The sequence below is a fragment of the Populus alba genome, chromosome 17, assembly GCF_005239225.2.
Source record: "Populus alba chromosome 17, ASM523922v2, whole genome shotgun sequence".
NCBI lineage: Eukaryota > Viridiplantae > Streptophyta > Magnoliopsida > Malpighiales > Salicaceae > Populus > Populus alba.
The window spans coordinates 3829667-3842731 of NC_133300.1; the positions used below are offsets into that span (position 1 = coordinate 3829667).

The 13065-nt window shown below is 31.4% G+C and overlaps 2 protein-coding genes across 2 annotated transcripts; both read left to right on the forward strand.

The window, feature by feature from the left end:
• The first annotated feature begins 5814 nt into the window (after positions 1-5814).
• On the forward strand, positions 5815-8190 carry LOC140954900 (uncharacterized). Its single transcript, XM_073405899.1, has 5 exons — positions 5815-5961; positions 6202-6405; positions 6491-6579; positions 6751-7388; positions 8048-8190. The coding sequence occupies exons 1-5, from the start codon at positions 5815-5817 to the stop codon at positions 8188-8190; spliced, it is 1221 nt and encodes a 406-aa protein (XP_073262000.1).
• Positions 8191-10414: 2224 nt separating this feature from the next.
• LOC118057025 (UPF0481 protein At3g47200) lies at positions 10415-12065 on the forward strand. The gene is made up of 2 exons (XM_073405900.1): positions 10415-11631; positions 11675-12065. Exons 1-2 carry the CDS (start codon positions 11000-11002, stop codon positions 12063-12065), a joined length of 1023 nt encoding a protein of 340 aa, XP_073262001.1. The 5' UTR covers positions 10415-10999.
• Positions 12066-13065: the final 1000 nt, after the last annotated feature.

Here is a 13065-nt window from a genome sequence, read left to right on the forward strand (position 1 = left end):
GAGTACTCCTAATCTGAGTGCATATAACGATGGATTCCTCATGAAATCGACAGATTGGTGAATCCAATCGGCTATCAGAGTAGCTTATTGTGAGATTTGCTGGTTTGTACAAGAGAGTGGAATTAACAATTGGCTTTCAGTGTTCTTAAATTGACTACTCAAAAGTGCCCATATATTATTGAAAAGCATTTTCCATCGGATGATATTATTTGAGCTGAAAATTAAAAGAAGACATTCACAGAAATCAGTTGCTAGAAGTCCCTCCACTCAATGACAAATCAGATTTTGTGGCACAGCCCTCCATTCCCCCTCCACTCACTGACAAATCAGATTTTGTGGCACAGCCCTCCATTCCCAACTCTCTCACAACCGGTTTACTGGTGCTAATGGTAGTTTTAGGAAAGCATGCATATAACTTTTCTTTTAGTGCTAAAACCTATTATTGGATTGTAAATTACATCAAATTTTCAAATTATATCAAACCGCAAAGCAGCTTACCACATGTAAAGTGTGCTAGGGTTGCTAATATTTTTTCTATCCACAACCAGTTCCCTGCCTTTGAATCTCTAACAACGATCAGTAAATCCGGGTTTCTTAGTAACCCTCAATAAAATACTAGGTGGCGACTCCCAAATCAAGCAAACCAATGAAAAATCGCCAACGAATCACCGCGCGGGTGATGTGCGACAATGAGAATGCCACCAAACTATCAACCTCTAAAGTTCCTACAATTTAAAGGTAAAGGTAATCCAAAGCAATATATTTCTCATTTTATGGAGACTTGTAATAATGAAGGAACCTAAGGAGACCTGTTGGTGAAAAAGTTCATCTAGTCCCTTAAAGGATTCACCTTTGATTGGTACACTAAGAATCCTGGTTGAAAGATAGATAATTGGAACCAATTAGAGCGAGAGTTCTTGACCCACTTTTATAGCACTCGGTGAACTGTAAGCTTGCCATAACTTGCCTATATTAAGCAAAGAAAAGAAGAGTCAGTCTTGGATTACATTGAGAGAGATTGAGGATCTTAATCCTTAGTTGTAAGGAGAAGATAAGTGAAGCCTTCTTTATACATATGTGTGCCTAGTGAATGTAGTGGGAATTGTTATAAGAGCCAATCCAAATAGCATCCTCATGGTAAGAGGAAAGCAAAGAAAGAATTTAAGAATGATATAAAGCCTACAAAATTAAAGGAAACCATGATTGTCTTCACAACATCAACAAAGGTTTCTAGCAAACCCAAAGCCAAAGATTGAAGAAAAATTCCTAAAAAAACAAACCCAAGAAATAAAAAGGTCCACTTTGAAGTAAATATAAGAAAAGAATCATTTTTCTGATTATAAAGTTTCGGGTATTCTAGATCAACTTCTAGAATGAAGTTTGATCGGACTTCTTATACCTAGAAGGCCTAAGAAAATTAATATGGTTGATCAACCAAAGTACTCGTGTATCATTGAATAGTCATCCATCTTGTCGAGAAATGCTTTGTCCTTAAGGACCTGATAATTGATATAGAGAATGAAAAGAAGATCCAACTTGAAAGAGAAAAAGAAACCACAAGTATAACTTTGACAATTCCCCTTCCAAGTTTGCTTTGTAAAATGGAAGTTATCCTTGATGCTATTGATTAATCTAAACATTTATTACTATAGGAACATTTTCTATTCAATTGAAGGTTCACCTGATTTCTAAACCTCAGAGGGTCTACTCGAAAAGATTCGCTTAAATCCCCAAGGTAAGAAGTGTTAAGATATGTAAAATCCTTGAATCCTTAAAAATACATGAATTCATAAAAAAAAAGAAAAAGAAAAAAAGAGATAAAATCCAGAGAGAAAGATAAAAACAAAAAAAAAAAGATATTCTTGTCATATAACTCGAATCCTGACTTTCTTTAAAAATAATTATTTAACATTAAATAAATAAATAAAATAGGATAATAAAAACAATCTTTTCATGTTAAACTTCTTTTATATAGCTCGAATCTCTAATTTTTACATATTCTTGGTAGATTTTAATCTTGATTTCAACTATATTGTTCTCTCTTATCTGAATAAATTTCTGCACCTATCATATATGATTGGAAAGTTTAAAATATTTAGTTTTCATTCCATATTAAATTGCAAAACAATTTAACTTGGACCTTAGCTCCAAAACCATCCTACCAAACCATTAAGAAAAAAATCCAATTTCAATTACATTGAAAAATGGTTCAAAATAGAAAATTGTTGACATTAGTCCCATATAACTTGACAGATCAAGAATTTAAAAATAAAATAATGAGCATAGTCTAACTCATTTTTTTTAAAATGGCGATTAGTGTGTTCTTATTTTTTTAATATATTCATATTAAAATTATTCAAATAAAATTTATTTTATTCAAGTTTGCTTTTATGATTTGTATAAGTTCTTGTCTATAAAAAAAATATTTTGATGAGAAAAATGCCAAAAAAGAAGAAGAAGAAGCACATTAATTAATAAGATGAAGACATTTTAATTAAAGAGATTTTTTTACTGTATTTCAAGTCATCCAGATTTTTTTTATCTTTATTTTAATTAATTTTGGTCTTTATCGAATTAAGAACCCGTAAAAAAATTATTGAAAAAAAATTATATTAATAAAAAATAGATGGAATTATACAAGAAAATATTTTGTTTCAAATTCTTATATAAGTTTTTTTATTATCGTATGATTAAATAAAAATAATTTTAAAGATCTACTCGTAACACGAGATTATATATATATATATATATATATATATATATATATATATATATATATATATCTTAACTTCTCGACTTAATTTTTAGTTAGCATTGACAATTTATTTAATATTTATTGATATATATTATTTTTGATTTATTTTATTAATTATAAATTTTTTCAATTAAAGTTTTTTATACTATAAAACACATTGACAACATTTAAAAGGTGTTTTTTTTTGTTAGAAAACAAATTCTTAGTCTCGCAAGCAGAGAGTGTGACTGTTTGATCATTTAGAAAAAATTACTATAAAATTTCTTTTTAATGTATCTATCTAACTTACAAAATGCATATTGTAAGTATCAATGACTATATCATATGTGATGTGATATTTTTTATTTTTTTGTGAAAAGCAGATCATGAGAGTTGATAAGGTAAGGTTGTCTTGATTCATCTTATTAAACTCATACATTCTTAAAAAAGAAAAAAGCAAATAGTGGTCATACACATTCAAACAGAAAAGAAAAGTGAAATGTAACAAGCTTGTCTTGATTCTTCTTATCAAACTCATACATTCTCAAAAACAAAAGAAAAAAAGTGGTCATATATATACTTTCAGAAAGAAAAGAAAAGAAAAGAAAAAAAAAAAGAACAGAGAAATGAATTATGCTAGTGTCATGCGAAGACCCACCATTGATGGGAAACATACACAATAAGATAGGGATAAAGTGTATAACAAGCTATTCTTAATTAGTTACCTTCTGGTGGTCTGCATGCAATCCCTAACATACCAATTAAGTTATAAGAGGATTAAGTACATGTAAACTAGGTTAATGTCAAATAATCTTTTTGGTCCCTCCTACAAAAGAAAGTGTCATTAACACTTACATATATGAATGGATATGTCATGATGTATGCTAGAATTACTTTCAAAGTTATAAAAAAGTTCAAATAAATTTAAATGAAATAACGATTATTTCTTAAAAATAATCAATCCCTTATTGTGTCCATCTGTTTGGTAAATTTCAAAAGCTATTTATATTTGTTGGGAACTGACTCAAAAGGTACAAAAATCATGCGGAATATGACTACGATAATTTGAGTTGGATTTGGATTAGTTAGTGCTTTTGAATTGAATTACTTTAGTCTTGATTCTTGAAGACATTGGACCCATTAATTTGTACTTGTAGGTCCTAAATCATTTGACTTTTAAAAAAAGAAAAACAGCACAGTAAAATAATTTTTTTAATGGAATGGTACAGTTTAAAAAATATATGATAAAATAGCACAATTTAAAATTATCGTAACATTTAATAAATTGAGCATGAATTTAGTGAATTATGTTTTGCATTGAATTTTAGATAAATAGTCAAATTTGATAATTTGTTCGAATTAGCTATGAATATAGTTCGTAATTAGATTTGATAATTTCTTATAATAAAGGACCCGGTTGACCCGGGCCTGTGGCCGGGCCGGGTCTAAGTAAAAAACAGGCTGGGAATTGGCCTGGCTAGACCCGGCCGGCCCAACCACACCCGACTAAGACCCGGGTTTATTTTTTTTTTATACTCTCATGCCCGAAACGACAATAATAGAGGCTAGAGAGACGAATGCATTGCAGTCTTGTACACTGAGCAGATAAAGTGAGAAGAACTGAAGAAGACCTAATTTAGAAATTGTCAAACCCATTTCACTCTCAGTCGCGAAGAAGAGCAGATGAGCAGAAGACTCTTGATCGTCGTTTCAATTCTAAGCATAAGGTGAGATGAGTTTTTACTTGTTTCTTTCTTCTTTCGCCTTTCGTTATCCATTCCTCTGTTTCATCTTCTTCCTTCTGTTAAACTTGCAGGAGAGTATAACAGTGGCATCGATTCTTCCCTCCGTTCAGTTTGTTGATCCATCGGTTCTTCCCTCTGTTGACCCATCGATTCTTCCCATCGATTGACCCACCGGTTCTTCCTACAGGTATATATCTCGGCCTCTCTGTTTTTTTCTTTTTTTTTTCTGTGACTTCAAATGGTCAATCGTGATTCGTGAATATTTTGTTTGTTGTGAAATGTGAATATTGTGAATATTGCTGTGAATATTGTTGTCCCTGTTTGTTTGCTGTGAAATGTGAATATTGATGTAGCTGTGAATATTATGCAAGTAGTTGTGAGGTTGTGAATATTGTTGTTAATTTTTGGTTGTCCCTGTTTGTTGACTTCTGCTTAATTTGTAGCTGTGAATATTCTTGCATTCATTGAACTGCAGTTGTGAGAATTTGGGTGGGTTGGTCGTAATGTTTCAGTAATGTTTTTCTCTCTTAGAATATGTAGCTTTTGTGTATCCATCGGCATAGGAATTCCTTAAATATTAATTCGTCCTATTTGTAATTTTCAAATGCTACACAAAAGCTGTAATGACAGAGAGGCTGAAATTTAGTTTGAATTACATGAGAGATTAATTTCTCTTTACAGCTAATTAAAGGTTGGATTCTAGCTAAGGTTGTGCTTGATGGATTTTTTTATACAATGGTGTGATTAAGAGAGCATGTGTTACAAAAGCATATTGATAATTAATTCTTTAGGTTATTTTTCTCCTTTAAGTTTTACTGCAATTGGATGACATATTGAGCACAAATCTAAATTAATTTCATTAAATCCTGCTTATTTGCCTAGGTGAGATTAAACATGACCTCAAGAAAAATATTTTTAAATTTTGATAGTAATTAGTAATTTGGTTGAAAGAATTTTCCAATGATATCTTATAAATTATGCCAGGTCCTTAAAATGTCTTCACATGATGGTAGTACTCCAAGTAGTGATCCTTCAACGGCCCAATCATCTCAACCTTCAATTTCCATGTCAAGTGGTAGTAGAGGAAGAACAGATTTGGCATGGGGTCATTGTAGAGAAGCTCCTGAACTTAGTGTTGGATGTAAAAAAAACTAAATTAGTATGTTTATATTGTGCTAAAGTATTTGTAGGTGGTGGGATTAATCGATTTAAGCAACATTTAGCTGGAGCTAAAGGAGAAGTTGAACACAATGTCGTAAATGTCCTCCTAATGTTCGACATCAAATGCTTTTGAACCTTAAAGGAAATGTTGAAACAAAAAAAAGAGTTAGAGAAATGCAAGCAGATTTCAATCCATTTAATGCACAACAAAGGGAGCATGAAGAGATGATGATTAGGCAATTAGAAGATGGTGATGGTGATGGTGATAATGAGGAGGATGATGAGGATGTCAATACTAAAAAACATATGTTACCACCGAAGGTTGCAAAAAAGAAAAAGATTTAAAGCACTGTAAAACAATCAACTACAAGTTATGGAAACCAGAAGAAATCAGCAATATTAGGGACATATTTCATGCCGAGAACAACTCCTGGTGCTCAGAAGTCTCTTCAGAATTGTTGGCAAAGGAAAGAAGCAGTTGAACGGTGTGATCTTGCTTTAGCGAAGTGGATGTTTGATGCATGTGTGCCATTTAATGCTGTTAACTCTGTGTATTATCAGCATGCCATAAATGTTGTAACAGCCATGGGTCCTGGTTATAAAGGACCAAACTTGCATGTTATCCGTGGTTATTACTTAGCAAAAGCGGTTGATGAAGTGAAGATTTATGTTGAGAGTTATCGAGAGATTTGGAAGAAGACTGGTTGCACATTAATGGCTGATGGATGGACAGATCAGAAAAGGAGGACTTTAATTAACTTCTTAGTATATTGTCCTAAAGGAACAATTTTTTTTTTTTAAAACCATGGATGTATCAGATGTCTCAAAGACTGCTAGATTGTTGTATCAGTTGTTTAGAGAGGTTGTTTTGTATGTTGGGGTAGAAAACATTGTGCATATGGTGATTGATAATGCTGCAAATTATGTTGCTGCTGGCAGGTTATTGATGGAAGAATTTGCTTCAATATTTTGGTCTCCTTGTGCTGCTCATTGCATCAACCTCATACTCTAGGACATTGGTAAATTGTCGTCAGTTTGTTGTGTTGTTGAGCATGCTTCTGGTATCATAAAATACATTTATAATCATTGTTATCCATTGTATTTGATGAGGAAGTTCACTAGAGGAAAAGAAATACTTCGTCCAGCTCCTACTTGTTTTGCCACCAATTTCATTGCATTGCAAAGCATTTTGGCTTATAAAGATGAGTTGAGAGCTATGGTGGCATCTAGGGAATGGGTCTCATTTGCTTATGCTAAAGATATCAAAGGAAAAAAGTTTGTTGAGAGTGTGTTAGACTCTTTGTTTTGGGAAGAATGTGCAATAATTGTGCGAATGAGTGAACCTTTAGTTCGAGTTCTACGATTGGTTGATGGTGATGATAGACCTTCGATGGGATATTTGTATGATGTTATTCATCATGCAAAAGAACATATGATGAGGAGATTTCAAAAGAGAAAGCCTAGAGTGAAACATTTCATAGACATTATCAATAATCGGTGGGATGGACAATTTTATAGAAATCTTTATGCAGCGGCATTTTGGTTGAATCCTCGATTTCAATATGATGCAAATATAATGGATAAACATATGAGCACCATTTCTAGACTTCTAGATGTTCTTGAGAAGTATGCACATGGAAATCTACCATTGCAAAGTAAGATTACAAGTGAGATGAAGTTTTTTAGGAATGCTGAACATGACTTTGGTCGAGTGTCCGCAATAAATAATCGCACCCTTATGCCTCCAGGTATATAATTTTTATATTTAAAAATATTATTTAAGATAGTTTAACACTTTTACTTATTATTCTTTTGTATAGATGAATGGTGGATGACATATAGAACCAACGCTCCAAATTTACAACAATTGGCTATACGAGTGTTAAGTCAAACTTGTAGTTCTTCGGGATGTGAGAGAAATTGGAGTATGTTGAACATATTCATTCCAAGAAGTGAAATAGATTGGAGCACCAAAGGCTTAATGACCTTGTTTACGTCCACTGCAATCTAAGATTGAAACAAAAGTATTTTTCTTTTCTCTAATTCCTTAAATATTATTTTATCTTATTTAGTAGTATTATTAATACTTATATTGTGTTTACCTTCACTTTTAATAAATAGGAATTATTGGAAAGGACGAAATTATGATTCAATTAATGTTGAGACAATTTTCGACATTGAAAATTGGGTAGTCGAAGATGACCCATCAATCTTGATAACGGAAGAAGTATAGAGTTTTCACCAAGCTCTATCAACTATGACCATACAAGATACTTTAGTTGATGGTAATTAATGATTTATTATTTAGTGATAAATATTATTTAAAATAAAGTTTTGTTTAAAACATAATATTTATTTTTTAATTGTGTTTGAAATGTAGATGTCATAAATGTTAATGATATTGAAGATGATTGTGACGATGAAGTTTCAAAGGAGCATGTTGATGATTTATTAGGTGTTGACGAGATTGGCTCCATTCCATCGACTTTTGATCCAAATTTTTCTTCCATAGACATAGAAGAACTTAATGTGTTAATTCAACATAAGTGAATGGGTTGTTGATTTAGAATTTATGTTGTTGGATGTTTTGTCTTAAATATTTTAGAATTTATGTGGTTGGATGTTTTGTTTTAAATATTTTAGAATTTATATTTGGTTTGTATTTTGGATATTGAATTAAATTTATGTTGTTGGTTTATAATTTAAATTTGGTTTAAGTAAGTGTTGTATTGTAATTAGTTATGTGTTATATATATATATATATATATAGGTTTTTTTGGGTTGACCCAGGTTAATCCGGGTCAACTCATCTGACCCGTGACCTAGAGGGTCGACTAGGTCGGGTTTCAAAACTATGGATAGAATCCCTGTGCAAGAGAAATTTTATTAAAATTAGATAATAATTTACCTTAAATCTCACAAGAACCGTTTAAATTTGTAGAATGTAAGGGAAGATTTGGCTATTGGAATTTCGTTGGCCACAACGATTTAACTTCTAGAACTTTTTAGTCGTTTCATTAGTTATTACAGTTTTCAAATATAATGTATAAAAAATTTGTGTTTTATCCTATTTATTTTTGTGTTTTAAAAGTGTTTTTAAAAGAAATTTAAATTTTTTTTTTTTTTTTAAATTAATTTATTTTTATGTTTTTAGATCATTTTTTATAAACTAATATCAAAAATAATTTTTTAAAAATAAAAAAATATATATTATTTTTATATTTTTTTAAATAAAAAACACTTTAGAAAACAATCATAACTACTCTATCGAATATCCTCTCAAAATACGAAATTTACTTTAACCGACTGTTCTAAACTCCACATATAGAAAAAATGAAAACTTCAACATACTCTAACGTGTCATTCGTCAAAAAAAAATAAAAATTGCATCCATACAAATTTAACTTTATGTGCAAATAGCACAAAATAGCCAAATTATTAATTGAACTTTTACAAGTGGAGCAATGATGGGCTGTCCAACCTGGGCCATCCTCTTAATCAAATGCTGGCTTTCATGTGCCCGAAACTCACGGCCATGGAAAGTGAGGAAATCATATATTACTTTCTAAAAAGCTACGAATTGAACATATTGTTTTTTAAAAAAATTATGAAAAATAAATGGCTAAATGCATTAATAAAACTGCATATCATGAAAAATACTTTCTTAAATTTTCTTGTTTGCATGAAAAGTATTTTCTCAAGTCCTTTTGTCCTTCTTTTTTTGTTTTTTATGCTCATTGATGACACTTTTTACACATATAAGAAATTGAAGATTAGTCTTAAAAATTAAAAACTATTTTGATTTTCCAATATTTGCAATATATTCACCTCTCTACCAACAACAAATATAGATAATTCACCATTCAGTACTTTCATGACTTTTTTTCCATGTTTTATCATCAAATCTACTGGTTGATTACATATTAAAATTGATATTAGTTACATGAATTTAAAACAAAATGATTTTTTTTTATGAAATATGAGAGTTTTATAAATCAGTTGTTATAATAGGCACAGATATTAAAAAAAAATCAAAATAATATTTAAATTTTATTTAAAACAAAATCTTTCGTTGACTAAAATCCGTTAAACATTGCTTATGAGAAATTAATTCTAACTTTGAACAATAATTCAAAAGTTTTTTTTTTATAAATAACTTGGGATAATAATAACAATAATAATAATAAGTTAAAATAATCTTAAGTTAAAAATATGCTTGATGAAAATGATTTGAATCAATTTTTTGAAGAAGAGAAGCAGTATAAGAAGAATCTATAAATTAAAAGTAAAAAAAAAAAAACTTAAATCAATTTACGAAATTCATACAAAACAGAATCTAATAAACAATCCTCTTTATTATTGTGATTTTCAATTACCAGTCCTTGCATATATATATTTGGCGCAACCATTTGGCTTGGTAAGAGCAAGAGCGAGAGAGAGAGAGGGGGGCTGCAATATATAGGAAAAGAGGCTCGCTGCTTGGGAACATACATATAGAGATACAGTCGTCTGATCTCCCTCAGGTCAGCACTAACTTGTTTTGTTCTCTAAAATGTCTAGTTTTTTGAGATTTTACGTTTTGGAATTGTTTTAAGCTCTGCAGACATTAGGTGGTTCAATATATGTATACGTATTCCAAGCTGACTTCATCTTCTTTTCTTTTCTTTTGACATAGTGCCAACATCATTTTCAATTCAATAACGAAACACAAATATCAAGTTAGCTTTTAGTTAATCCATTTAAAAAAAAAAAAAACTTAATTTAGAGATTGAGTTAGAGCAGAAGAGGTGGATATGAAGAAAAAATGTATGTTTAAGTGATAAAAAGAGAGAAAAGAATGAGTTACATTGAGGGGGATATATAGAGAAGAAGAAAATGAGTTAGAGGAAGAGAGGTAGAAAAAAGAAGAAGAAAAAGTGTTATTGGTGAAAGATATAGAGTCGTCAAAAAGGACATTAAAGTTGAGTTATGTGTAGAATATAAAGATTTTTGATAGATTGTAAATGAGAAAAATAAAATAAAAATGTTTGTGCAACAATGTAGCCATAAGGAGTTTTCCTCAATGATTTGGTTCTTGGGAGTAGTTGTTCACCAATTGATGGCGTTCAAGAGTTTGTGCGCAATATAAAAAAAAATTAAAATTTTGATGTAAATTTAAATAAAAAAGATGTAACTTGAAATTTTAAAATTTTAAATTTCTGTGATTGGTACTACTAAATTCAGGAACATAAAATTTCATGAATAAAAAAGTTCCTTAATTTTGTGAAATAACACAGAAATTACTATATTAGTACATATATCTCAAAAAAAAAAATCAAAATTGAGCTATGTATATGTTCACCGAACCTGCAGACTAGAAATGAATAACGAATTTGAAGGAGCAAGAGCATCAAATGGGGAAGATTATGAGATGACTAGAAATATTGTGACACGGCTTAACCGTATGGTGGATTCGTGCGCACCTCAACAGGGCCTGTCTAAGTGCTGTATCTACAGGGTGCCCAATTTGCTTAGAAACGTAAAACCGGAAGCCTACACCCCACAACTGATTTCAATAGGTCCTCTTCACCACGGCGATGCCAAACTAGAGATCATGCAGAAGAAGAAATTGATATGTTTTAGAGAGTTTAAAGGGTATAGGATGAGTGACGAGAGAATTATGGATCTTGTGAACATCATTCGGAAGAAAGAAAAGGATATCCGACAATATTATTCAAAGAACTTCGACAAAATTGGGAGCATGGATTTCATAGAGATGATCCTGCTGGATGTCGTCTTCATTATTGAGTTTATAAGGGAGTCAGATGATTTTGAAGATGGTCCTAAGAATTTAGAGCCTTGGATGATGTCCGACATAAAAGAAGACTTGAAGCTACTTGAAAACCAACTACCTTTCTTCATTATTCAGGAAATATATGACGAGATCATTAGCGCTCGCCAAGAGTTTCCAAGCATTACTTTTCTTCGTCTTGCTACCTTTCATTTTGGAAAGTACCCGTTTTCACAAGGGGTAAACAACGACCCGAAAGTAAAGGGAAGCAGGCACTTCACTTCGCAAGGCAGGAGTGAGGTTTCGGGTAGCCGAAGAGAAATGCATGGTTAACATAAGATTTGAGAAAGGAGTGTTGGAAATACCACGCTTGGAAGTTGATTACAGCTTCGAACGTTTTGTACGAAATATCATGGCCTTGGAGCAGTGCTACAAACCGTTACAAGCTTACGTATGCAATTACATTAAGTTTATGGACAATCTTATCAACAGTGCAGAAGACGTGGATTTGCTAGTCGGAAAGGGAATCATTCTCCACTGGCTAGGTGACGATTCCGCACTTTCAAATATGATTAACAAGCTTAACGAAAATATTGGCGAAACCTCCACTTGTTATGATGATATCTGTCGTAAGATGAATGACCACGCACTATGAGGACCGCTGGAACCATATGAAGGCAAACTTGGGACTTGTATATTTCCCCAACATACATTAATACAGTTTACATTCAGACATTGCTTTAAAGGATGCTACAACAATTCAAGTCATATAGTTCATTGAAGGGCAAAACACATCGATGTTCATTTAATTTTTTTATATATCACAAAAACTAGAAGATCTGGAATATTACTCCTGTCATGAATATGATGAACCTGTAACAACATAATATTTAGAAATAATTATATTAAAAGCAATAATGTTTTAGAGAATAGAAAACAATAATACATAAATAGATATATTCAATGCTATGAACTATCATCTTCTCGTACAATTCCCGTCCAATGTTTCTAAGTGCATTGTTCTGAGAATTATTAAATAACTCCCTTTTTATTCCACTATTTTAACCAATATTCACCACTTTGGGGTTGGCGGGATAATTCCTTCAAGTTGTTGAACCCCATTTCATTACATTTTCAATCACCCTCCGTCAAGGATAATGTCATAATACTTCTTCCCCAAATCTTGAAAGGAAATGCCAACACTAATGAGTTTCATTAGTGTCATTAGTCACTCATGTCGGGATCGACTAATTAAGTTCATTATAATGCCGACATCAACGCAAACGATTGATGTCATTGACCATTTCCAACCCGAAATGATCAATTAATTTTTTCCATAACACATTGGAATATTTTTGGGAATGTCAATGTCAAGATTCTTGACATTATTAGCTTTCACATCAGAAATAACTAATCAAGTTTCATATGAATGCCGATATCGATGTCGTTAGTCAATATCATTAACTATTCTTATCCTGAATAGTTAATCAAGTCCATTGTCCATTGTTTTTAGGGATGGACATGCCGATGTTAGTAAACCTTACTAGTATCATTAGCCTCCGTACTCGGGACTAGCTAATCAAGTTCAAGAAGCGATTATCAATGCAATCCCTATAATTCATGTTCTTAACCAAACCAATTAGTCAAATCCATTT

Coding starts and splice junctions, on each gene's coding strand:
- LOC140954900 (XM_073405899.1), top strand. CDS start 5,815: ATGCAAGCAGATTTCAATCCATTTAATGCACAACAAAGGGAGCATGAA. Junction 5,962..6,201: donor AACATATGTTACCACCGAAG/GTTGCAAAAAAG, acceptor GTGTATTATCAG/CATGCCATAAATGTTGTAAC. Junction 7,389..8,047: donor TCGCACCCTTATGCCTCCAG/GTATATAATTTT, acceptor ATGATATTGAAG/ATGATTGTGACGATGAAGTT.
- LOC118057025 (XM_073405900.1), top strand. CDS start 11,000: ATGAATAACGAATTTGAAGGAGCAAGAGCATCAAATGGGGAAGATTAT. Junction 11,632..11,674: donor GCTACCTTTCATTTTGGAAA/GTACCCGTTTTC, acceptor CCGAAAGTAAAG/GGAAGCAGGCACTTCACTTC.